The sequence below is a fragment of the Ylistrum balloti genome, unplaced genomic scaffold, assembly GCF_031769215.1.
Source record: "Ylistrum balloti isolate Yb309-2 unplaced genomic scaffold, AGI_CSIRO_Ybal_v1 Utg371032, whole genome shotgun sequence".
Lineage (NCBI taxonomy): Eukaryota > Metazoa > Mollusca > Bivalvia > Pectinida > Pectinidae > Ylistrum > Ylistrum balloti.
The window spans coordinates 427,994-453,071 of NW_026782573.1; the positions used below are offsets into that span (position 1 = coordinate 427,994).

At 33.0% G+C, this 25,078-nt stretch overlaps 1 protein-coding gene across 5 annotated transcripts in view; it reads right to left on the reverse strand.

The window, feature by feature from the left end:
• The window catches only part of LOC132560209 (epidermal growth factor receptor kinase substrate 8-like), a 64,356-nt gene that overhangs the window by 18,093 nt on the left and 21,185 nt on the right, over positions 1-25,078 (reverse strand). For 4 of the 5 annotated variants that reach the window (XM_060224864.1, XM_060224867.1, XM_060224863.1 and 1 more), the window contains 15 exons: positions 20,839-20,919; positions 20,023-20,150; positions 17,350-17,517; positions 16,859-16,920; positions 15,920-15,972; positions 12,401-12,532; positions 10,434-10,537; positions 10,066-10,198; positions 9,682-9,770; positions 9,281-9,519; positions 8,933-9,092; positions 8,276-8,460; positions 5,503-5,613; positions 4,988-5,063; positions 4,391-4,507 (listed from right to left, as the gene is read on the reverse strand). In XM_060224864.1, coding sequence (XP_060080847.1) covers positions 4,391-4,507; positions 4,988-5,063; positions 5,503-5,613; positions 8,276-8,460; positions 8,933-9,092; positions 9,281-9,519; positions 9,682-9,770; positions 10,066-10,198; positions 10,434-10,537; positions 12,401-12,532; positions 15,920-15,972; positions 16,859-16,920; positions 17,350-17,517; positions 20,023-20,150; positions 20,839-20,919 — 1,838 coding nt within the window. The remainder of the gene's footprint in view (positions 1-4,390; positions 4,508-4,987; positions 5,064-5,502; positions 5,614-8,275; positions 8,461-8,932; positions 9,093-9,280; positions 9,520-9,681; positions 9,771-10,065; positions 10,199-10,433; positions 10,538-12,400; positions 12,533-15,919; positions 15,973-16,858; positions 16,921-17,349; positions 17,518-20,022; positions 20,151-20,838; positions 20,920-25,078) is intronic. The other variant, XM_060224865.1, reaches the window with a different exon arrangement.

The window sequence follows — 25,078 nt, forward strand, 5'->3', positions numbered from 1 at the left end:
TAATGAATGTTGAAGACAGTAAAAATATTAGTAAAGATTCTGTTGTGCTTTTTCCAGAGAGAAGTATCAGTTCGTAAATATATATATATATTTACAAAAGGTCTGTTATTGTCTTCTGTGAAGTTGTATATATTCGGTTAGCAGATTGATATAGTTGGTGTAAAACTAAAGCTGTTAGTAGACCATGCATGTTAACAAAACGTATGTGATGTCTAGAATTATAACTAAGGTTCATAACTAAGAGAAATCCAATTCTCAATTACTAATACCAGAAGTAACATGTATGTATAACAGTAAGATGTTAATGATTTCAAGTTTTTCTGTTAAATACATAATCTACCTTTTCCCCCATTAGTAAACCAAATCTAAAACCCAGCCTACGTTCCTATAGACACCCATTAACTACATACAGTCCTATTTACATATCCCAATATATGCTTCCCTTCCCTAACAGTCAGTGAATCAGGTTTAGGGCCAAAATTGTAATAGCATATACAGGATTTGCTCTCAAATCTGTAATATCTTTGGCTTAATAATTTTATTTTTTGTTCCTAACATTTTAAAGTACTATATTTAAGTTTTAACTTATTTTTCCAAGTGAATTTCAAATCTTTCTAAGACAGCTTTAGTCAAGATGCTGCAAAGCATTCTTGTTAATAGTATTCAATGATATAGAAAAGTAGGAGTCTTGCTATAAGGTAGGTGTCAAATATGCACTGATTACAGAGATTTTCCACCCTGGTTTACTAATATCTTCACTTACAATTATTATGGAACAATTAGAACTAAACAATATAACAGTTAAACAATAATTTTAATTGTTTTTATAGTTTTCAAGCATCATGACAAAGAGTGATAAATCTTATTTATTTCGGAATGAAGAAACATTGAACAATGATTTATATCTCAATTAAAAAAAAAAAGAAAAAATTATTTCTTCAGGAACAAAGATATTTGTATCACTATGACAATTTGCCCTGACCCAACTGACCATTTACTGACCACTCTAGATAGGTCATAATACATTGACCAGGTTCCAACAACCTACTTGCTACTTCATCCCAGGCCAGAAAAGACTGGCCCGCGATCAGTTTGGAGCGACTTGTAGCGTTCTTGGGAGAAGGTACTGTAAAGGGTTGAAAATCACCATAGCGATGAGACTATAGTTACATCAGAGCGATTTAATTCAAAATAAGATTTCCTAATAGTCATGATCATTACACATCAATTCATAAAAAAAGTTATTCATAATGATGGTAGTTTAAAAACACTCCTGATTCTCAATTGTATCAACAATCAACATCCTGGGTTACCTGGCCACCAACTCATCAACATCATAAGGCCATTGATATATCAACACCCTCCCCATAATTTACAGAGTCACCAAGCCACTAATATATCAACACCCTCCCCACAATTTACAGAGTCACCAGGCCACTAATATTTCAACACCCTCCCCACAATTTACATACTGAGTTATCTTACCACCAACATATCAATATCTTTCCCATCCCACAATTTACAGAGTTCAACTTATCAACACCCTCCTCACAATTTACATACTGAGTTACCAGGCCAATGGCAAAATTTCACACTAGCACCTCAAAAAATCCTTCATCAGTTTCTTCAGCCAATAGTGAGAATCTCAATAATTCTTTTACTTGAACAATAGGACAAAGATCAAGTATCTATCTGCTGAGTAGCAGATGATAAGAATAAAACAAAAGAAGAGAAAGAGAAGACAAAAATTCAAAATATAAAAAAAAAATAAAACAAAAAGAAAAAGATTAGGTCTGTATCATTTGACTGATAAAAAAACAAGAATGAATTCAAATAAAGGCATTTCAGACGGAAGAAAATGGTGCAACCAAATATGAAATGTGAAAATTTGAGAAAAGAAGAAAAAAAATTATATGACAACCAGGATTGGGGTCCATTTAAGTGGGTTAGTTATGGTACAAGATGTAGCTACTGTCTTTGCCATTATCATTTCTGAATCAACTTTTTGATAAATGTAAATATTCGCCTAATGTCACCAATCACATCTTCTTTCTTCGTTATTCCAGCTTCAACTGACTAAAATAAATTTGACTTGTAACACTTTAAGCATTTAAAACTGCTGCAGGCAGTGGCATCTACAGATATCTTTGAGAGTGATCTTATTTGATTACCTGGCAGCATGGCAACACTGGTCTATAAAAAATACAAGAATTTATCCCATAACCTGGTAGTTGGCATTCTGATTGTCATTATATTGTCCATGCTACTGATATATTTTTGAATAACAAGTTGTTTTCACTGAGAAAAAAAAAAGTGTAAACATTTATTTGATTGGTCAATTTGAATTGTCAAAATGTAGATTCACATGAAAAATCGGAAGAGACAGCAGAAGATTAATTTCATATTCAAGGTGTGATAACATGTTGTACTCCTATGTAAAGCAGGCTGGGCGGATGTTGCCGTAGCAACAGGTGTTACATAAGGCAATGGCAGGTGAGAGATTATGCGAAGGCTATGTTTCCATGGCGATCTTACTGTTGGGCAGGTCGGTTTGACAAAGTACAGGTCAGGGCTAGTGTTGCCTATTGTAGCGGGTACCCTAAAGGGAACACAATTGACATGTTGCCTTGACGAAATAATAAAGCTTCACAATTTATCATCATATCAGAGCAAAGTTAAACAGCATTGGTCTGTCCCTTGTTACATCATCAAACAAGCAATGGCCACTTTCAACAGAAAACTTAAAAAGCAAAGAAAATCACTATTCGCATATTTGTTACTTTTTTTTTTTAATAAGCGAAAGTTGAAAATGAGATATGGCAACATTTACAGAATTACATTCTATACAAAATATATCAGTGAAAAAGCTTTTGAAATTATTCTATCACCAAAAATGTTTTTAAACTATGCAAAATTGTACATATTTGCCCTTTACACATAAACAATTCTGAAATGAAGAGAACATGTATTCTAAAATGTTAACAATGGTCAGTAATGAAAGTCTCTAATGTTTTAGGTTTTTATGGCACAACTAAAATAGTCCCATAACTAGGTTAATTCTATCCATTTGCAATGCACACAACAACAAAAATTATCTAAGAATTTCACAATTTCACCCCCATTAACACACAATGGACTGGACAAGATAAAGGTCAGTGAGAACCATTGTGCTGGTTGAGGGATGAAAAGGTGAAATATTTCTGAATGACAGAGCACTTGACCTTTTTGTCAACATGTAGTTCATCTTTCATTGAAATATTAATTCTATTGCAATGTTTGATGCAGATAAAAAAAACTCAATTAAAATATATTTTTCATGAATTTGCTGGTAGCAAAGCCTGTTTCATTGAAATATTGATTCATATCATGTCTGCATTTCAAAAGTTTTCCACTTTTAATTCTGTCTGAAAAGAATGGTTAATTCTTAGTACATAGTGTCTGAGAAGAAGGTTAATTCTAGAACACAGTCCTTGAAATCTGATTATAAATTCAAAAACTTAATTGGACAGTTCAACAAATACAGCAAGCAATTTAGCACAATCGTATTAAATAGCTTTTTTTCCCCCGTTTTTAGATTTGAAAAAAAAAAAATTGATGTTGCAGAAAACAAACATAACACCATAGATATCTAAAGCTAGTGCAAAAGTGCTAAAAAAGTATTTCAGCTGGAGTATGTTTACAGAGTATGTTAATCTGTATTTATACATAGCTACCTTATGTCTGTGTGCTATAGGTTTTTATTGCAGAAGAATGCTTACAACTTGAAGGAGTACAACAACTTTGTGCTTCTTAGAAGTCAAGACCTCTAATAAAACCAAAGTATGAAAAGTATCTGAAATATTAATTTCCTTGTCCTACCTCTATTACCCTGTCTGCAATGTATACGCTTTGTGAAATTGACCTCTTGTAACATACTTTAACGTGGATAGGGAGAAATATAAAACTGAAACCTGCCTTGGTCCTTACAACATAATTTAGGATAGAAAAATTTTACCTATATAGCAATAATGACAACACATGAATTTTTGTATATTCTGTTTCCGATATATTTTTAGCGGACAGATGTACCTTCCAGTAATATTGTTTCACATGCTAACAGCAATAATTTGAAGAACTGTTTCAGTACGTAGCCTTGAGTTTTAATAATGTCAGTTTATAGTGTGATACATTTTCTGAACACTGGCTGACAATGTTTAAAGCAGACGTTTAAGACTGTTTCAGAATAGAAGAAGTACATGTTTATGGTCCAAGTGCCAGTACGGTTGAGTTGTTACAAACAAAGGTCATATGACCCTTGGGGCAGTGACCGTTAAGGAACTCAGACATGTTACATGTGAAATTTGGGGACCTGACCTACAGTCTAGATATCCAAGTTGAAGTGCTGGCTTACCCGGTCAGCTCCGAAGTTTGAGGAGGGGGTATATTCCTTCATTATTGTGTAGGGGGCATACCCCTGCTGGCCTAAGTAGTTCCTCACCTTCCACCAATTACGACTGCTGTCTATTACCTGAAAACATTTTATATATAGATTTGTAGGACTGAAACATAAGAGAGTTTTACATCTTCATACACATGATGTTAAACTTCTTACCTGAATCTAGGTACATGTATTCGCTGTAGGTAAATGTATTTTTCTTTTTTTATCTACAGGTTTATAAAACTTCATCAAATACCTAGTTTATTTACACACCAGAATTTTTTTTCCAGACCAGGTGAACTTAAAATATACTCTGTGTTCAAAATAGTGTAAATACAATTTATTTTGGTACTGCTTGTATAGGCAGAGATGTAAAGTGTTTTCATTTTAAACAAGGATTTTACAATTCTATTATTATGATTCTAAATACCACATCACAGACAACAAACAGGAGCTGATGATATCACCAGATGTAGCAGGCAAAAGGCAATGTTAACATTCAAGTTTATTAAGTTTTTTAATTTTTTTATTATATTAAATTAATAATTTATATTAATTCTAGTGCCTTACCTCAACAATGTCTCCTTTCTGTACAGTAATTTCCTTTTCATTTCGGCCTTCTCGCTCATGAACTATCTCATACATTCTGGAAAACACATACAGTGAAAAAAAAATATTGTATTTTTCTATGGCATTTAATAGAAAAACACATGCAGACTTTCTTGAAAACAATATGCAGCAAGAGGCATAATCGAGTGAGAAAAATATTTTCACTTAAGTCTGTCCTAAAGTCCACCATTTCACAGCTAAAGATAACATATTTTGATCCTAATGAACTTGCAGTCCCATGATGTGTAAACCAAAACTTTCTTTACATGTACACAAAACTCTGGCCTTGGTCCTTATGATAAAGATATTATGACCTTATTTCTTACAAACAAATAATTATTTATTTTAGTGGTAGGCCACTAACAATTCTATCTTTTATTATGATTAAGATATTATGACCTTATTTCTTACAAACAAATAATTATTTATTTTGGTGGTAGGCCGCTAACAATTCTATCTTTTACTAAGTAACCTACACTTTGTTTTGTCCCTGTAGATCCTTAGCAAACTGTAGGTTTTCTTCCTGTCTACTCTTTGGTTTGGCCGGGGTCGGACTGGGTCGTGATGACTGGTGGATTCCTTTGTTTCTGTTGACCAGAATTATACACCATAAATATAGCAATATGACATATATAACAACATTGAAGAAATAGGTATTTCCTTAACGAATGATAAAGCAAAGATTAGATAAGCAAATGTTTCCGATCCAAAAATGCTGTGAACCAAAGCACTATTGAAAAAATAATTATTTAAAAAAAATTAATTTGTGAATTTGATATTCTCTGATGATTACTTGATATTAATGAATTCAATAAAGCATTATTGTAACCAGTGGCTTCAATTAACATGTTCAAAGATGAACTGGGATAAAATCTGAATTTTTCAAAAAGAGACAGATTCTGCAACATTAAATACACCTTTTTTCAAACACTCCATCCTAATTTTCTCCTTTGATAAACAAACAGTTTAATACATTCCTCGTATAACCTGCCATTTCTTCAGGTGTTTAGAGTTGCAGAATGTGTTTCTTCAGTTTTCGTGTTATCACACTTGTATTTTGTCAGTGTTTTTGATAACATATAGTATGTTTACATATGTAAACAACAGTACCAGGTATAGCCCCCATATATCCTGTATGTAAATTTGATTATCATGTAGGACAAAGCATACGTACAACCTCACTTCTATCTAATATTGAATTCTGCAAAGGTTGTCATCCTAGAAACTATTTTCAATTAGTAGTGAAGTTTCATTAATATTCTTCATCCACTTTCTTCTTTTCATTTCTTTTTTCATTGCTATGCTTCAATCAATTTTTAAACCAGTGAGGTTCCACTGAAGTCCCAGGCTGTGTTAAATTGTTAATCATAAAAACAAGTTATAATTCACAATGGATTGAGTTTAGTGTGATAATGAAATCTGTTATAACTGTAATGAGTTTTAATTTTTTTTTGTATCAGGAAGTGTTAACTTTAGTCACTTACAATCTCAAGCCACCAACCATGTATATAAAGAATACAGAGAGCAATATTGATAGTTATACAGGAAAACAGTCTGGACCTTGTAGTGAAAAAATCCAAATACTTATTTCATTATCTAAATGCAGTACCTGGTAATTATTTTAGGTAAATTAATAAGTACAGGCATTTAAACTAATCTGGACTAAAACATAATACAGGTATATAAATCCTGGGTTTAAAGCAAAATTGGATTTCATAATCTTTTGATCGAGAATTGATCAAAATTACAAACACACTACAAATTTGAGTCCAGAAAGTTTGTGAAGTAGAGTACACATGCATTACCAATATTAATATGCAGAAAACATTTCACCAATAAATACTATACACATTACAGAGACAAGTAAAACCATCCATTCTGAAAGGTGTTACTTTGTGACATATATTATAATATATACATATATAATAATACCTGAATGTTTCTCCAGTCACAAAAATAATAAATTGTTGAAAAATTAACACATTGAGAAAAAAAAAAATGAAATAAAAAAAATAAAAATAATGTAAATGGAATTTTGATTGTTCACATAACCACATTATCTGTAGTTGCTAATCTCACCTTAACCTTGTGGCTTAGATGTGTATAAAGTCATATGCAAAACATGAAATTCGTTAATAATCAAACTTGAAATCACAGTTACTGGGTGAAACTGAGAAATGTTACAATTTTGAACAACCCAAATGCACAACGAATTAGCAAAATTAGAAATTGTTTTGGTATTATCTCAGTACATTCAGTGAATGTAGAACTTGATGACGACAACATACGCATTTTATTTGGACTCAAACTTAATAAATATTAAAAGTGGGAACTAGAAATAAATTGCTTGCCCCATCCCCCTCCACTAAAAAAAAAACAACCAAATTCTTCAATTCCAGCAGGACGTATGTTCCTTTCAGTGCGAGAAATAAATTAAGTCTGAGTCAATAATAAAATGTGTGTTGCGGCGGAATCAATTTGTTTATACACGACCTTCCTCAACAACAAAACTAGCCTCCCATATTCAAACATTAATGATTTGTAAATGATCCTGAGCTAGGACTTGATTAAAATAGGTGAAATGAATGTTTTCATATAAAATCATTAACGTGCCCTCAGATATCTTCAGATTTCTTGCTAACTTGCTTTAACCAATACCATAACTTTGCAGTAAATTATAATGAATACATGATTTTTAACGGCACTGAAGGCAAATAACAGTCACTTATTTTTTTTCTATTCATTTACTCAAAATGTTTTTAAAATAAATGATTTTTAGTTTTCCTTTCTTTTTTCTCAGTGGATCTGAACACAGGTGTAGAAATAATGCTGAGGAGGTTCATGCCAACTGACCAATGTCCTAACACTCAGAAATTTACTCACAATACAACAGTGTTAAACATTTTTCTTGGAAAGCTTTTCAAAAATGGAAATACATCAAGCATTTATAAACTTTTCATAAAAAGAAATTTAGAATATTAATTTCATTTCAAAATAAATCTACAAATGTGAAGAACTTGTTACTACAAGTATAGAATTCTCTCTTCTGGCATTAAATTTGACATTTTTCAAATAAAATTTGAACTAGTTTTTAGTAAATTTTGTTTCCAGGTTGTATATATATAAAGACAAATTTTAGAAATACCTTAACATTGTAACAATATCTCAATCAATTATGAATTCTATTAACACTGCTGTATCTTTATGAGTGATGGTCACTGGGATAAGAAGTAAAGACGTGCCCCACACCTATCAATGTGTTTCTCTACATATTCCTGGTACTGTGCTACGTTAGTGTTGGGAATGGCCCCTGGTGGAGGCTGTGATGACGGCTTTGTTGACCTTGCATACATATCCTCGCCCTCGTCAGGTCGCTCCACAGGTCTGAAACTCCGTCCGTCAGGTCGGGGGTACGGCATCATAATGTCATCAACCTATAACAACAAAGTAGGCATGATATTTCTCTTCCCAAGGGACATTTCATATAATCCAAGAATGATAATAGTTAACAAAATTATTAAATTTCTTAGCTGAGATAAAATTAGGTGGCACAGGTTGTAATTTTGTCTCCTTTTCCTGAATTCCAGTTAAAGAATTGTGTTTTATGTTTCTGTTCAGTACATGACGTTACTATAAAATGTTGCTTTGTAAGACTTTGACTTCCTAAATTAACACATAACGTTATATCCTGTCAGGAGAGATATCATCCAACCATAACTCACTCAACCACGGCATCGACCCATAACTCACTCAACCACGGACATTCTAGAATCAAGTCACAATAAAGATACTGTTATTTGGACTTCAACAGAGATTTTAAGAATAAAGAGAGATAAAAACCAGAGTTAAAATAGATCAAAAATGATTTAAATCATAGAAAAATTACAAAAGGCAAGTTGAACCTACATCAGGGGATTGGTAAGCCCTTGTCCGTCGTTCAATCTGATGACCCATATTGCTGACTGCAGCCTCCATCATCATGCGTTCTGAAGACACTGGAGGAGCAGGTGTCCAACCATTGAAAAATCGAGGGTTGTACTGTTCCATAGGTCCATTGTACTCGTCCCTGAAGTGAAAATAACAGTCAATGGAAACAGCATAAAGCAACTGGTTATCACTAATGTTACCCTAACTTATACAGAATATCTAATGTATAGAGACCGCGAACTATTCCAATATCTTCTACACAACTGACCTGACAAATGTGAATTGCTAAAAGTAACAAAAACATGCTATACAAGGGAGATAACTCACTTGTTTGTTGTCCAGTGAATCCCCAGGGCTTGCCACAATTCTAGTTCTTTAGAAGTCAAGCAGTTAAGGAGGAGTTGTTTTGCCTCAGGAGAAAGAAGAGGGAAACGGGCGTGGTTGGCTAAATCAGCTCCTCCATGTATCGGGTCACGGCTTGCCTCAAAGATCAGACTGAGGGGTGTAAACAGGAAGTGAACCAGCTCTGGTGCATTAGGGTCATGAATATGTGCCTTCAGTTTGGCCTGTAATAAAAAAAATAAGAAGTATATCAGTTTGTTTTCTAGAACCAGAGCTATAAATACTTTTGAGTGACATCTCACATAAGCTTTAACCTTTCTATCATTGGTCAAACGTCTAATGATAATATACCAAAGGACTATTATTCTGAGTTTGTAAAGACTTACCAACAAATTGAAGGCATATTTAAATTTCTGGAAAATGTCAACAAAGTCTTCTGCTGGTGGTGGTCTTGCTTTCATATTCAATAATCCTTCTAAAAACACAAAGATAATTTTAACTAGGTCAGTTTTCTGTAGCAATAAGATACAATCATATTTTGGTTCTGGAGAAGATAAATTTGCAATTTCAATAACAAAGACTACTAGAGCTATTTATCACAAAGGTATACCAGAAATGAGCAATTGTTGTTCTTAAGTTTGACAATTATAATCTGTAGAGTGAAGTATTTAATATCTACTGACAGAAACTGATTATTCTAATACATGTAGTTATCATTTCTTCATTCATTATTAAGAAAATCAAAAAAGAAAGATATTCTATGTTTATACCTCCTCCACGTGTTTTGTGTCTTCTGGCATTACGTTCACGCTTGCGTCTTTCAAGTTCTTTGTATGACTCAGCTGCTGCCTGAAGTCGAGAGACAAATCTCTCAATGTCATCGAAGCAGCAATTCAGTAATTGCTACAAAAAGAAAAAAACAAGAACAGCAATGAGAGTTATTGGCGAGAAACAAATCTATAAACATAATGATAATTTTGCCATGAATCTTTCAATGTAATTCCAGTTATGACTTAAACTCTCTAAATATTTAAATATTATTCACAAAGTTAAACAAATTCATAAGTTTCTTAATTTCACTAGCTCAAAAACCCAATGTATAATGTATTTAAAAAGGTTAGCTGAAGGTGATACATACCACATCACGCTCCAGCACCTCATTTTGTCCGGAGTCATCCATGTTTGGCAAGTAAGATGCACGTGGGTTCATAGACTGACTCAGGCCTTGTCTCTGACTCACACCTGTAATAAGTACAGATAAGTACTGATAATCTGGTAACCATATTTAATAAAGGTGGATAGGTAATCACATTCAGTACAGGTGGATAGGTAATCACATTCAGTACAGGTAAACTAGTAAACATGGTTAACTGTAAATACTACTTTCCTAGGTCTTCCTCTGTCAAGATTAAATAGCAATTTAAAGACAAGTGATATCTATCATCTGAAAAGATACAGTGTCTAGTAATCTTAAATGACTGTGGAAATTCAAAAGTTATGTACATCAATCCAACATTTTCCCTATCTTTTGTACATACATTATATACAGTACTTAAGCAAATACTTAGGCAAGGGAACTTTTTGTTTAAATCTATATTAGTAAAAAAAAAACAAAAAAAAAAAACATGCAACATAACTCATTTTTCATTTGCATCTCAGACAGTTTGGATGTATTTAGATGACTGATTTTCCCTTCAATTCAGTTTTTACGCATGCTGACAAGCTGGACATATGGACCAGAATTTTGAAGTGAGGGGTCAAATGAGTCTAGTTCAAATACAGAATGCCATAATGTACTTGCAGGTAAAAATCATACACTGCTATATAAAAACATCATTCTATTATTTATATGAATTGGCAGTGAAAGAATAGCAAACAAGCTTGATCATCATTCTACTTCCAATACTGCATTCAATGATGGTTGCTGAATCTATACATGAAATGTCATTTTATGAACATTATGGTTATTCAGGAGCAAGAATACTTTAAAATATTGAAGCAATAGATTTCATCTTCTTCATAAAATAGAAAGGTATTTTAATATTCTAAAAATCAGAGTTAAAATGTCATTAAGAACCTTGACCTCTCACAGGCAAACAAAGCAGTACTAGACAACATTGATGTCTTGAACTTGTTTAGTCTATATTCTTGTAGTTATTAAAATATTTACCCTGAATTTAAGATTCCTTTTGTTTGTTGCAAAACCAATGTTATTTTTGTATTATCTCATCGTGTTAGCTAGATACTATTTTGTTAAAATATACAATGTATTAAATATATAGTAACCATTATCAGTTTGCAATTGTCATATACAATTAATGTCACATATGGTGAAATAGACATTCAATTTTGGTGACAGTGAACAAGTCTACAACATGCCAACATATCAACTACCAGAGGATTTATACCAAATATTATGTCATTCCTCTAACACAACCAACACCCTATTACAATGGTTTAACAATGCTTGATGATACTGCCTTAGCAATGCAAACATCATTGTGATCTAGACCAAACACAAACATCCAGCTGATCTAGAAAAAAGTAATACCTGTACAGGTTGGAGACAAACCTGTTTGTTACATTATATATCAATTGTACATGCAAAATAGTTGCGCCTAACACAGCTGTGTGCTATTAACAGTCATGATATAAACATGCATTCCAATTTCTCCAAACACAGCACAAGGAACATCTGTTGAACAATGCTGATAACCCTTTACCCTCTATACTTAATACATTCTGCATTGAGCTCTTCAGCTTACATTGCTGACAGTTTCACAATCAAATTTCCGACAAAAAGCCAGCCAGAGACATTCATGGAAGCATTTAAGGCATTTACAAGCCTAAAAATGCTGGTAACATGCTGATCACACAAAACAAGACACTCAATGTACACGTTGAACAAATCTACAAATATACCAGAATGTGTCGCCAAATCAACATCCAAATTCACGTACAGCAGGCACAAGAGACTCGAGACATTCATGAAACATGCTACTAATTAATGCTTCTGGCATCTTAGTCATGTCTTCCACCGATTACATCTGACACACCACACCTCTACAGATACATGCCCTTAGAAACGGCAATTTATGGACTCACTGGAACTCGCATAGTTAGCCACAGTACTACCTCCACCATAATCTGGTAGGGAGGCATTCTGGAAATCTTGGTCAACCCAAGTCTTGGAGGAGGACTGATAGTTGTTCATGACTTGTTGAGACTGAGGAGGGTCTAAAACAAGCACTTCTTTATTAATAATCCACTTATCTACAGCATCAAAATACAACATGTAGATGTAGCCTGTCAGTCAAACTTCAATTTACAACTCAAATTAAAAAGGAAAACAACATGTACATTTATATTTAAACATTTACAGCATTAATGTGAACACATCATCAGGTGTGAAGAAAAATCTTCAATAACTTCCATCAACATGAAAATGATGAATAATTACATCTAATAATAGATAACCATCTACTAGCTGTCAAATTTATTTCACTTACTTTAATGAGATAACAAAATGATATAACAAAATAAGAGTATTATTAGGCTGACTGTAATGTTACCATGCTGTATATAGTATACCAGTACCATCAAACAGCTTATATGTCACGGTAGGTTAAATTGATGACGTAGGGGTACCGAGGATGGGAGGATTGCCATAATATGTACAGAAAAATATTGACATAATTCCAGCAATTAATCCATTCCTAGAACAAATGATACATACTTTTCTAAATTGTACCATTTTAATTGAGAAATTAAACCTACTGTATGAAGGAAATTTCCTGTTATTTGTTGTGTTTTGGTGAAAAATTAATGATGCTTTAAAATGTTAATAATCATCGTAATTCCAACATTTTCAATCAAATAAATAATATAATTTTTTTAATGAAAAATCTTCCACGTTCAAATTCATATCGTGCATGACTGACACTGGCTGATAAGCATTTTAAGTACAAAATATATAGGATTTTGAATTCTAAAATACCAAGCTTAAGATCAACAACAGGAAAGCTTTGAAAAGGTCAAAGAAAATCACAAAGCTGTGATTTATATTATACTTAAGTTTTTTTTATATGGTTTAGAAGAGCAATACACATAGAAAAGATAGATATTGTGATCTATCTAAAAGAGGGTAAAGCAATATTATGAGTAGAAACACAAAAGATGTACCATTGACCCAGGAACAAGGTTATATGTAAGTTTATATGATTCTTAATGTTTTATAGTCAATAACTCATCTAATTTCGACCAACTTTTTTAAAAGTTGGGCCTTTTCTTATAAGTCTGTTGTTAACAGTGTTCCTGACAATATCAATGATTAACCAGGTCCATAAAGATTATAAAGCTTCGCGTTCTGGAAAAACTCTCTCCATTCTCACAGTAAGATTAACAGGTAAAATGCTCATCGTAAATAATTTCAGGAATCTCTAAAATAAAAGACACAAAATATCTAGGAAAATATCCATAATAACTATTATGAAAAATGACTACAGAAATGGGTGGACCTTAAATAAATCTGCTTTTGCGAAAACGTAAACAAGACCTGATTGCATGCAGCAAAGAAAATTGTCCAGACTAAGGGAGGTAATGTGCATACTTTACTGGTAACATCAACTTATGACATGTTACAAATATTATGAATATGGTATCAACTAATCAGGAAATTTCTGTAATATATGTCATCATGAAGAAAAATTTCTATTATAAACCTTTCATACTGTCCAAACACTAGGTTCTAGCTGTTATCATTGTAATGCAATTCATAAACAGTTACATGTTTATCAATGCAATTCATAAACAGTTACATGTTAATCAAAGTTTTAGAACAAATTAGGTTCGATATCATGATACTTTAAAGTTTACGTTAATAAGCTTGTGTTTTTATCAGAAATTAAATCAATACATCGTTGTTTATGTGTACGAATATAAAAATTACAGTGGTTGACAAGTCAAGTGAAGGATAATATGCATATTAGCACTATTGAATATCTATTGTCAAAATGAGCATAAATTATTACAAAATAGTTTTAGCAGTATTCAAATGCACTCTTCAATTAGTCTTTTATGAATAATATTATATTCATGAATATGATATATATATGGATACAGGACCCTGTATACTCCCACACATGCTAATTAACTAGCTTATTCAGAAGGGTCATCACCACCTTCAGACTAACCATCCAAGACAGCAGAATAACCATTGATCAACTCCAACAGGCAAATTCTTACCAGGAAACATATGAATCTTCAACACATTTCCAATTTTTGAAATTCTTAATGGAAATAGTAAAAACTAAAATGAAAAGTTCATCAAAATATTTTTCATTTGTTGTTTTTAAAGATAACGTTTCTAAAGCCAAGTTTGCAAAGGTTTTGAACGTTCAGATTTATACATACTGTATAGTTGGTAATATTCATGGGAAATTTAATTTTGCTACATCCACAATCATTAAATATAGCATAAAATTAAATACCCACCAAGCACTTGCCGGAGAAACAGTATCTAATTATATGCCTGTACACTTGGATACCAATGTATAGACATGCATGAAATTTAAACCCAGTAAAGTAGCCCCAACCAGGACAGCTGCAAAATATAACCCCATGAATTTTAACAACTATACAATATTAGAATTTGAAATTCAAATGTTTCCTGGACATCTGTGCTTGGCATCAGTCGAAGGGTGGGTCAGTGACCTTTATCTGGAGCCCGTACCTATGTAACTGCCACGGGCAGAAGAATACTGCTGACCACCGCCTGGGTAGGACCTACCCGCGGGGGAATAGCTAAAGTAAGACTTGCCCATGTTTTTACCAATCCAACGACTCCCACCTTTAAAAAAGTTTTATAACAGGTGAGTAAAATCTATGTTAAAATGTCTATGAGAATCAGATCAGGTTTGAAATATGAACCGAACTCTTAAATACATTGCATATATTGCATGCAATATATTATATGTAATTAACAAAACAAACAAAAAATCTTACAAATTAAGAATACCGAAATCTTCACAAACCAGAAAGAACTACTTTTAGTATTAAAGAACTCCTGTACTCCACATAAATTCCTGAAAAGTATTTTGAATTTTAATCACCAACGACTCCTTGAATTTAAGAACTTCTGAGATATCCAGTTTGAATTGTGTTAAAAAAGTTTGGTCCATTTCACAATTCCTTAATGAAAATGCACAATGCAGGAAAAATTGAGCATATTAGTACCAACAATGTTTAATCAATCTAAACCATCTACAATGATAACAATTCAGCACTGAAAGGAAAGACTACTCTATGCTACATACTAGAAAAGATAAAGAAATTTGAAATGAATTGAGAAAAGTGATGCGTCAACGTCTCTTCAAATTCACATGCAATGAAAACACGTAAAGACTTGGATCCGGACAGTGGAAAATGCTATGAAAAGACACATGCTCAAATCATCAGACAATCAAATCAAGGAAAAAATAACGTGTAAAAATTAAGATTTGACAAAAATAGTTAACTATGGTAGTGTGACCATTACATTTTATCAAAGCTGTACAGGGTAAAGAAATCCAGGCAAAATTAGGCGATAAAAAAGTCTTCAGTAGATTGTCTTTAATGAATACTCACCATAAGGAGGATTAGGGGCTGGGCCTTGAGGTCTTGGAGGTACACCATTTGGACTGGAATTTAAATATTGTAAACAATGATATATACCATTTTCAGCGTTAAGTGAATCACTAACACTGCCAGATGAACTTCCCATCTTTACACATCAGACGATGGAAAATTTACAGGACGTTGGATATTTTTGATAAAAAATTCCAAACACACAGAAACGTTTAATTAAGATTTTTCCAAGCTATATGCTATTCATTAGAATATCCCATAAATTTTGTGTAGTTCGAATGAGAAACAGAAGTTTAATTCTGTCAAGTATGGTAAAATTTGGGTGTATTAGTCCACTAAGGACAATAGTCAAGAGGAAGTTAACAAAATTGTTTTCATGTTTAACTTCCTTTTTGGAGACGTTACAAAGAAGTCAAAATTCCAAAATACTTCAGTAATTGACAGTTTAGTCCCATCAATATTTTCTTCAAACAATTTTAGTTATTGTTCGAACAAGAATTGATTACATATATAAAAGAGGTGTAACTTTAGAGTCCCTATACAACTTCTAGCAAGAAACCATTTATTTTTTAGTTACATCTATATGTACCCCAAAGTCCGTTTTGAACTTTTACAAAAAAAAATATATATATATTGACAACAATGCCAATACCTTTTAAGCCTTATATTTCTTACAAAGAGGAAAACTGTGCATCAACCAAGCACAATAAAACTTTTGTATTGGACTAACAAAATATCAGGCATTTTTTTCACTGTTGGCCCATTGCATACAATGTACTATGTACTAATTGCTAGAACACCATTCTTCTTGTATCAACTTTTAAATACAGATTGATCTTAGTTGTGAAATGCATATAACATGAAAGATTGTTGATAGTTAATATCACAACATCCTGGGAATATTGAGGACAGCTTGGTCCCATAAAATAACTATCTTACCCGTAGTTTGGACGTCGACGACCTTCCTTGGCTGCCAATATTTCATCTACAATATTTGGTGCCTATAAAGGTATAAAGTCATTAAAATTAGATATCAAGAAATATAACAACTGAAGCTTATACTAGTGAGGAAAATTTTTAATCAATAATTGAATGCACATCACCAATACTTAAATGAGTTGTGAAGTATATTACACAAATTAAATAAATGAAAACAAAATTTTAGAACTTTAAGATATATGTATCTCAATATTTGACCTTTACACAAATTTTGATCAAAATCTACAAGAAAATGAAGGCTATGGAATAATGGAGAAGACACTGTAGAAAATAACAGAGCATTAATAGAGTATTCTAAACAACTTTTGTGGTAGCCATAATGGACAAAAACCGATTAATACTGGGATTACATACTCTTAGAAGCCATAATTTGAATGACATTTCTTCTATATCTGAAAACTACAGCGAAAATGTGTATACCTCACACCTACCATTTTGTCTGTGCTTTGGAAGATGTGCATGTCTGTGGGTGAGTATTTGTTTCTAGGGTCCTCCTTCACTGTGAACAGGATGAGATTGGAATAAACCTCATGGTTTTTATCATCCACTACAGCTGTTGGCTCCAGTACAGTTTGTAATGGGAATCTCTCTTGTTCTTCCTGTAAAAACACAAGTTAGGAGGAGCTTTTACATACATGTGTTCACACAGTAGTGAAACATGTGTTCACAGATGTGAAACAATTATTCAACTTATAACTAGTCTAGTTTCATCCCGACAATTACTTACATTAGTAACTAAACTACTGATGTTGGGCAACACATACATAAACCCCCTTTTTTTTGCAAAAAAGACATTCTTGAAGTTTGATTTGATGAATACCAGATAAAAAGATGATGATGAAATTATCACTACAAAAATTTCTTTCCAATTTCTACTGTGTATTAGTTTTGCAATTTTCATTATTGAAAAGGAAATAAGAAGTTTCAAAATTGCAAAAATTCTCAAGAGAGACAAATTTCAAGACAGAAAAAATATCTTGATAGTTTGAAAAAACTGAGTGATCTAATATTAGTATAATAGTTTCATGCAGATAAAGCAGAGAACTTTAAGCAATCCATAGTTTCCAAGCTCTGAATCAAATTTATGAGAAAAAAACCTAATTATAAATTTTATGTCTCAGTATAAAACACTCTAACCTGCCATCTTAAAAGGAACAGTGACAGAGAATATGAAATGTAATGTAAGTTGACCCAAGGGCCGTAACTTTGCAACAGTGTGACAGTACAGTTGAGATTAATTAGCCACACTTCAACATCCCTTGTGCACTCGCACACACAAAATTTGACGATTGCAGATAGGACAGAAGGTTTATGTTATGTCTCGGAGTTAGTGTAGGACACTCAGAGTCTAACAAATAGTTAAAGACCTACAAAATCCTTTACTGGGGACAAATAAAACACCAGAGCAATACTAGTATGTTGAACGTAAATCTCAACAGTTTCGTGAAAACCTAGTCTGTCAATTTTGGTAAGTTTTTAGTATAATGCTTCATTTTCCCATAGCAAGAGAATACATCCATGATACTATTTTTGAAAAATGGCCGCATTGTTTACAGCATTCGACTGCCGCTAGATGTCACTGATAACCTGTTGGCATATTTCCACCGATCAGAAAGCCAGGATTGGTAGTAACAGCTTGTTCCAAAAGTTGTGACAATAGGCTGAAGCTGTACCTGTGTTACATTTAGCCTAACAAGTTGAGCTGCTTCAGTGTTATGGTGATTAACCCAGTCTGGTGTCCTATAGTCAGTGATAAAGACTTGATCAGTCTCACAGATGCTGTTAAAGCATTCTACTTGCTATACATTACTAAGCAACACTACCCTCTCTGTATCAGCTTTACCATTATATCAATACTAACATGTTTTTTGAATTGCATAAAATTCAAGGACAGACCATCAAATCAGGACAAGTAGAAATAAAACTATGTTGAATCCTGTAAGTAAATTGGTGGAAGTATTCCTTATCAGAAGAATTCATCAAAATCTGGTGGAAAATATTAGAACATTTACGGACAGAAAATAAAAATGACTAAAGTGTAATTCATGCCAATTTTCTCCATGTTCCTTAAGTAATATTGCTACAACAACAAAACCACCATTCTAGTTATCAAAGAACTCTTATAGCACCCATATTTGAAAAGGTGCTTACGATCATGCTAAAGATATCATCTGATACAGAAAGGATCAGGCAACACTGTGACATGAAACCCAGTGGAAAGCTCCAACTCTTACCTCCTTTGCACTAGTGAGCTGATAACCAAATAGTACAGAAATATTTGTATATAAGAATTAGCATTCCAGTAGAAATAGATTTACGAACAGTCACACAAAAACAATTTTTTTTTTTAAATTTCATCTAAACAATTCGTAAACTCTGAAAGCACATTCAAGAAATTTTGTGTCTTTCTTCCAAATCAAATAGACTGGCCACCGTTACATGTTATCTATCTGACAATCTTGACTGCAGAATGAAATCTGTTGGCAGGTGAACTTTCGTGATTTGGTCATGTGACTGTTTACGTTTTTTCTATAATAATACTGACCTCCTTGGTTTCGTCTATGCCGGCACCTATCTCCGTGACTACCTATGCTGATACTTGTCCCATTGCTATCGTCTGTGAAAATACCCTCCTGACTGCCCTTGTCTATGATGTTAAAACCCTACTGCGCTTGTCTCTAATGATACAATCACTGTTGCCCTTGTATCCGACATTTACTGACCTTGTTGCCCTTTGTCTATGACATAACCCTGTTACCCTTGTATATGACAATGTTGACCCTGTTACCCATGTATATGACAATGTTTGTTGCCCTTTGTCTATGACATAACCCTGTTACCCTTGTATATGACAATGTTGACCCTGTTACCCATGTATATGACAATGTTGACTCTGTTGCCCTTTACCCATGACAATACCTACCCAGTTATCGCTGTCTGTGATGATACATACTCTGTTGCCCTTTGTCTATATGACATAACCCTGTTACCCATGTATATGACAATGTTGACCCTGTTGCCCTTTGCCCATGACAATACCTACCCAGTTATCGCTGTCTGTGATGATACATACTCTGTTGCCCTTTATCTATAAAAATACATACCCCGTTACCCTTGTCTATGATGACAATGTCTCTGGACTCCACGACCATCTCACATCTCATGGTCCAGATGCCAGTTGTGTTCTCCATGTGCTTCAGTTTTCTCAGGCCATCTTCCACACTCATGGGGCCTGACAGACAGAAACCATTAATTCACACATGTTCCTTAAACAACAGTGCAGTTTTATGGCAGATAATGTTTCAACGACTTGATAAGCATTATCTTTTCTGTCAAACTGTCGTACCTAATTTACTTAACTCTATTCTAATCCTAATACATAGCATTCATCCTAACTAAATATTATGTTCTACATCTGAAAATGGTGAATTATAAGGAAGACCAATGATAACTGACTGACCATTAAAATATGTATACATTAAAGGTAAATTGTATAAACACAAATCAATATATTTCAAAAACTTACATTCAAATTCATTTTTTTCTGACATAAATGTATGACAATTGACAATAGTTAAAACAGTAGTCTATTTACTGGAGAGTTACTTTTTCTTGTTTGTACAAAATCTTAAGTTTGTAGAAAAGCCTGTTACCTGTAGTTTGTAGCATGTTACCTGTAGTTTGTAGCATGTTACCTGTAATTTGTAGCATGTTACCTGTAGTTTGTAGCATGTTACCTGTAGTTTGTAGCCTGTTACCTGTAGTTTGTAGCATGTTACCTGTAGTTTGTAGCATGTTACCTGTAGTTTGTAGCATGTTACCTGTAGTTTGTAGCCTGTTACCTGTAGTTTGTAGCCTGTTACCTGTAGTTTGTAGCATGTTACCTGTAGTTTTGGTTTATAAACCTGTCCAATTCTTACCTGATCTTGAGGTATAGGTGGCCAGATGATCCACCTCGAAGCCTGGAATGTTATCCGGCCGACTGTCCATACTGTGTTGCTCTAAAACATCCAAACATAATAAACATTTTAAACACTTTTTCTTGTAAAACTTCATGTGAGTTAGATAAAGTGAACATGTACTGTATAGCAGTAAAAACAGGCAATGTAAGTCTTCTGAGGTTAAAATCATAATAACCAGATACCACATTGCCAGCAGGAAAGATAACCTTAGGATATGGAAGCAACAACAACACAAGATATTATGGAGATTATGGCCGAGGTATATTGTCCAGAAAGCAGACCTGAATGGTCATTATCTGCGACAACATCACCATTGACTTCTATCTACGACAGGAAATAGTCTCTCTGACCTTACGACCTGTGAGGTCAGATGTCATTTAATCCAATCAACCCTGAATTTATCAATAGTGAAATCTGATTTGTTATTACAAAATGACATCAACATACTCATCAATCTATCAATACAAAAACAAATTCCACTATACTGTGATGAATTTATTATAATTAGCTTCATGAGTAATGCACTCACGGGTCTTACATTACATCAAAAACAGTTAAATAATGAAGATATATAGATGTACAGTGTAAAATATGTGATAGTTAATAATGTTTTAATAAATGTCACCGCTTCACAGAAAACAGCAAATTAAATCAAATTCAGTATAAACTGGTCAGGGCTCTCACACTCCATTTTGGGACTGGGGCCCGGGGCCCTTAGAATTGGGAAAAATAATGGTGTTTTCCTTAGAATTGGGAAAACCTCGGGTCTAAATTGGGAAAAAAAGATACTATTTTGTATTGGGTATTCAGCCCCAAATCTGGCAGATCGAGAGCCCTGATGGAAGTGTGGCAAATTATTATTATCATTATCGTTATTATATTCTTAACGGACTTTATCACATAAAAGGTTATAAGGGCCATCAACCGGTGTTGTTGATGTACAGCTCTCCTTTAGAAGGAAACTGAATTCAAAGCTTTCTAAAATATTCAGAGGTTGTGAAGTAAAATGCTACTGTGAAACAATCTGTGTACGCACTTAATATTTCTGATGAACGAAATGGAAAATAAGAATCCTGGATATACCAGATTTAGTAGTAAAACTTAATCATTGGGAGGTAGTTTAAGATACTGCTTTAAGAGAGGGAGATAAAAAAATTATAACATTCCTGATGATTTCTTATTCTGATCTGTCCTTTGTTACAGCCGTCATTGTGAAACCTGATTGTCAGATGTCCATTAAATATTCCCTTAGGAAATCCTACGACACACGCCCATCAGTCTTTATGTTTCAGTACAATATGGTTATAGACATATATTTAGTCTGACTGAAATACTGGCTAATACGGTATAACTTGACTATCATCAACTATCTGAAATGTACTAATGTAAACACTAAAACAGGATGGTAGTGGTATCACTTAATGAAAGGACTCAGAAAATGGCTGATGAAAGTAATTCCAATTTAAAACTCATGATAAGTTCAATTACACTCCTTTATGGCTTTTAAGACCACCTTGGAGATCAAGCCTGAAGCAGATTTTTCTACTGTTATATAATTATTTGTAGTTCTCTGATTAAAGTGCATGTACGAAAATCCAGTTTCGTTTTTATGTGAACAATCTACACTGTCTATTTGTACAGGAATGCCATATGTAGTTACTGGTGACAAATTATGATGAATATATGTATCCATGGTGACAAATTATGATTAATATATATATCAAGCCCTCTTGCAATATAATTCTACAGAACATTAATTCCAATCATGTTTGTCTTTTTTATTTTTCTCATGCATGAAAACAATCTCTGTGATTTGACATAATTTTAGAAAATCTATCACCCAGATGAAAATTTGATTTTCCTGTCACATATAATTAACCAAAAACCTAAATGTATATAAATATGGGCTGGAACTATGATGATTTACAATATCATTATAAATTAGGGAGAAATAAAATTGACTTTGTTAGGAGATATTAACATCTCATGATGCTATGACTTAGCTTTTTTTTTTGCCATTTTCTTTCTTTGTCTATCCTGTATTTCAAAATTCATCAAATTCTGTATTAAGTCCAAATATTGTCTTTCATAAGGCCTTGATCAGTAAGATTATGTCAGCAGAATTCTGTGCTTTGCTTGCACTCTGTCATATACTTTATAAATTATGAGTGTTCAGTTGCATGACTTGTTTTTTTTTCTGTTCTCCAACATAATTAAGTATATCCTGGGTGTTCCATCAGCATACTCCAGGATATTGCGTTTTTTATGTCAGTGTAATGGTACATGGAACTTTCAGGTCCTCTGGCACTTGGTGTCAGATTCTCTGCCGTCAGACATGTCTAATTGTCTCCACTGCTGTTTACATAGTGACATGTACAATTATATTTGGGTAGAAGGTTGGGCATGCCAATATCTAATAGCAATGACTCAAATCGTAAACGAAGAAAAAATAAAATGATATTAGAAGAAATTCAAAGTGAAATTTAAAATAAAACTGAGACAGTGAATTATTATATCATACTCAAGTTTTAAATCATACTACATACAGAAAAGTTCAGGAAGTTGACATAAAGAACTTTAAGATTATCGATAGATACCATTATGAAACGTTCAGAATAAGAATATTTAGGAGATTTATTACAAGGATCCTGTGACAACAGTCATAAAGTCTCTGATGTATACATTTGTGTATTATATAGGAGATGCAGTAATACGGGCATTAGAAAACAAATGTCTACAAATACACATACAAGAGGAAAGCATCGGAAACATTGACAGTGTCAGAATCACTAATGACGGAAATTTGTAACAATGTAACAATTGTGTCTGTAATTAGTTATGTCATACACATAAAAAAACCACTCACTAACATCCATAAATACATCTACTAGACATACATGGTGTATTTCTCAATGATAACATATTCTTCTTTAGTCTATGAAGAATGTTATACATGTCCTCCTTAGATGTAGTTAGGTTTGTTTTCCAACATGTCTAAGGTGTGTAATTCATGCCTAATTAATATGAGGGACACTTGCGTCATTGCATAATTGCATAGCATTATGCTTTCCTATAAATATGTAAATAAAGGACAGGAATTAAAGGATTTCTATCATAACATGTACATAAAATATTTTTAAACTTTTTTTTTTTAATTTTTTTCATCTATTTTTAAGTATTCCAGAATTGGCGATATGAATTCCTTCATCAATTTTTTAAGCATTCCACGATCAGCTGTTTGAATTTGAATTTTAGAATTTCGTAACAATGAGTTTTAGAATAAATGTAATTTCCACCATCCCATTAAATATTTGTAACTCAAGTGACATTTTTATTACGTTAAATCTGGTTGCTAAACACAGTTTAAAAGGACATAACATACATATTTGTGATTTTTAAGGCTCTCATTTCAGTTACTAAGTTACCATTAGCACAATGTACTTTCATTTATACTGACATTCTAGCTTTGTACACACATGGTATAAGGTGGGATTCCAACACAAGGATATGTGACCTGAATTAAATGCCTCTCCTGGACTAAACTCTACATGCATGAAAGAATTGACAGTGTTTCACTTCATAATATATAGATATATAGCCCATCTTTCAGTTGATACAGACACCTCAAGTATGATCAGATTACCCAGTTGCCTGGTCTATACCAAAATATATATATGGTGGCATTAGTTACAATTCAAAATCTTCATTTGTGCAAATTTATCTGAAAAAAAAATGAAGTTCTCTTTAGATTATTTTCATCTTTTTCGATTTTAACACCCAGATCAGACTGAGAAAAAATCTGAATTTAATATCCAGGAATATCTCATTTACATATCTCTCAAATATATCTTGCGGGATTTCTTTCAAACTTAAAGGCAAATGAATAAGCTCACAGTAGAAAAACAAATGTTTGTGTCTGGTATTGTAAGGTTTGAGCTGACAAAGTTGAGAACTGAACTGTAAGTCTAAAACAAATAGTTATTGACTATGTGGTGTGCCTTCTGTGATCACACATAACCATTCTGTTTCATGCTTCAGTGATAATCTTAACAGGCAAACAAAGAAATAATGTGTATGTTAACATGCACCAAGCTATATCATATATCAACACATTCTTACCTGTTTAAATTACAAGTTTGAAAGTAATATAGGTTTTTACAGAAATAAATGTTGTGCTAGAGTGATATAACTAAAGTAG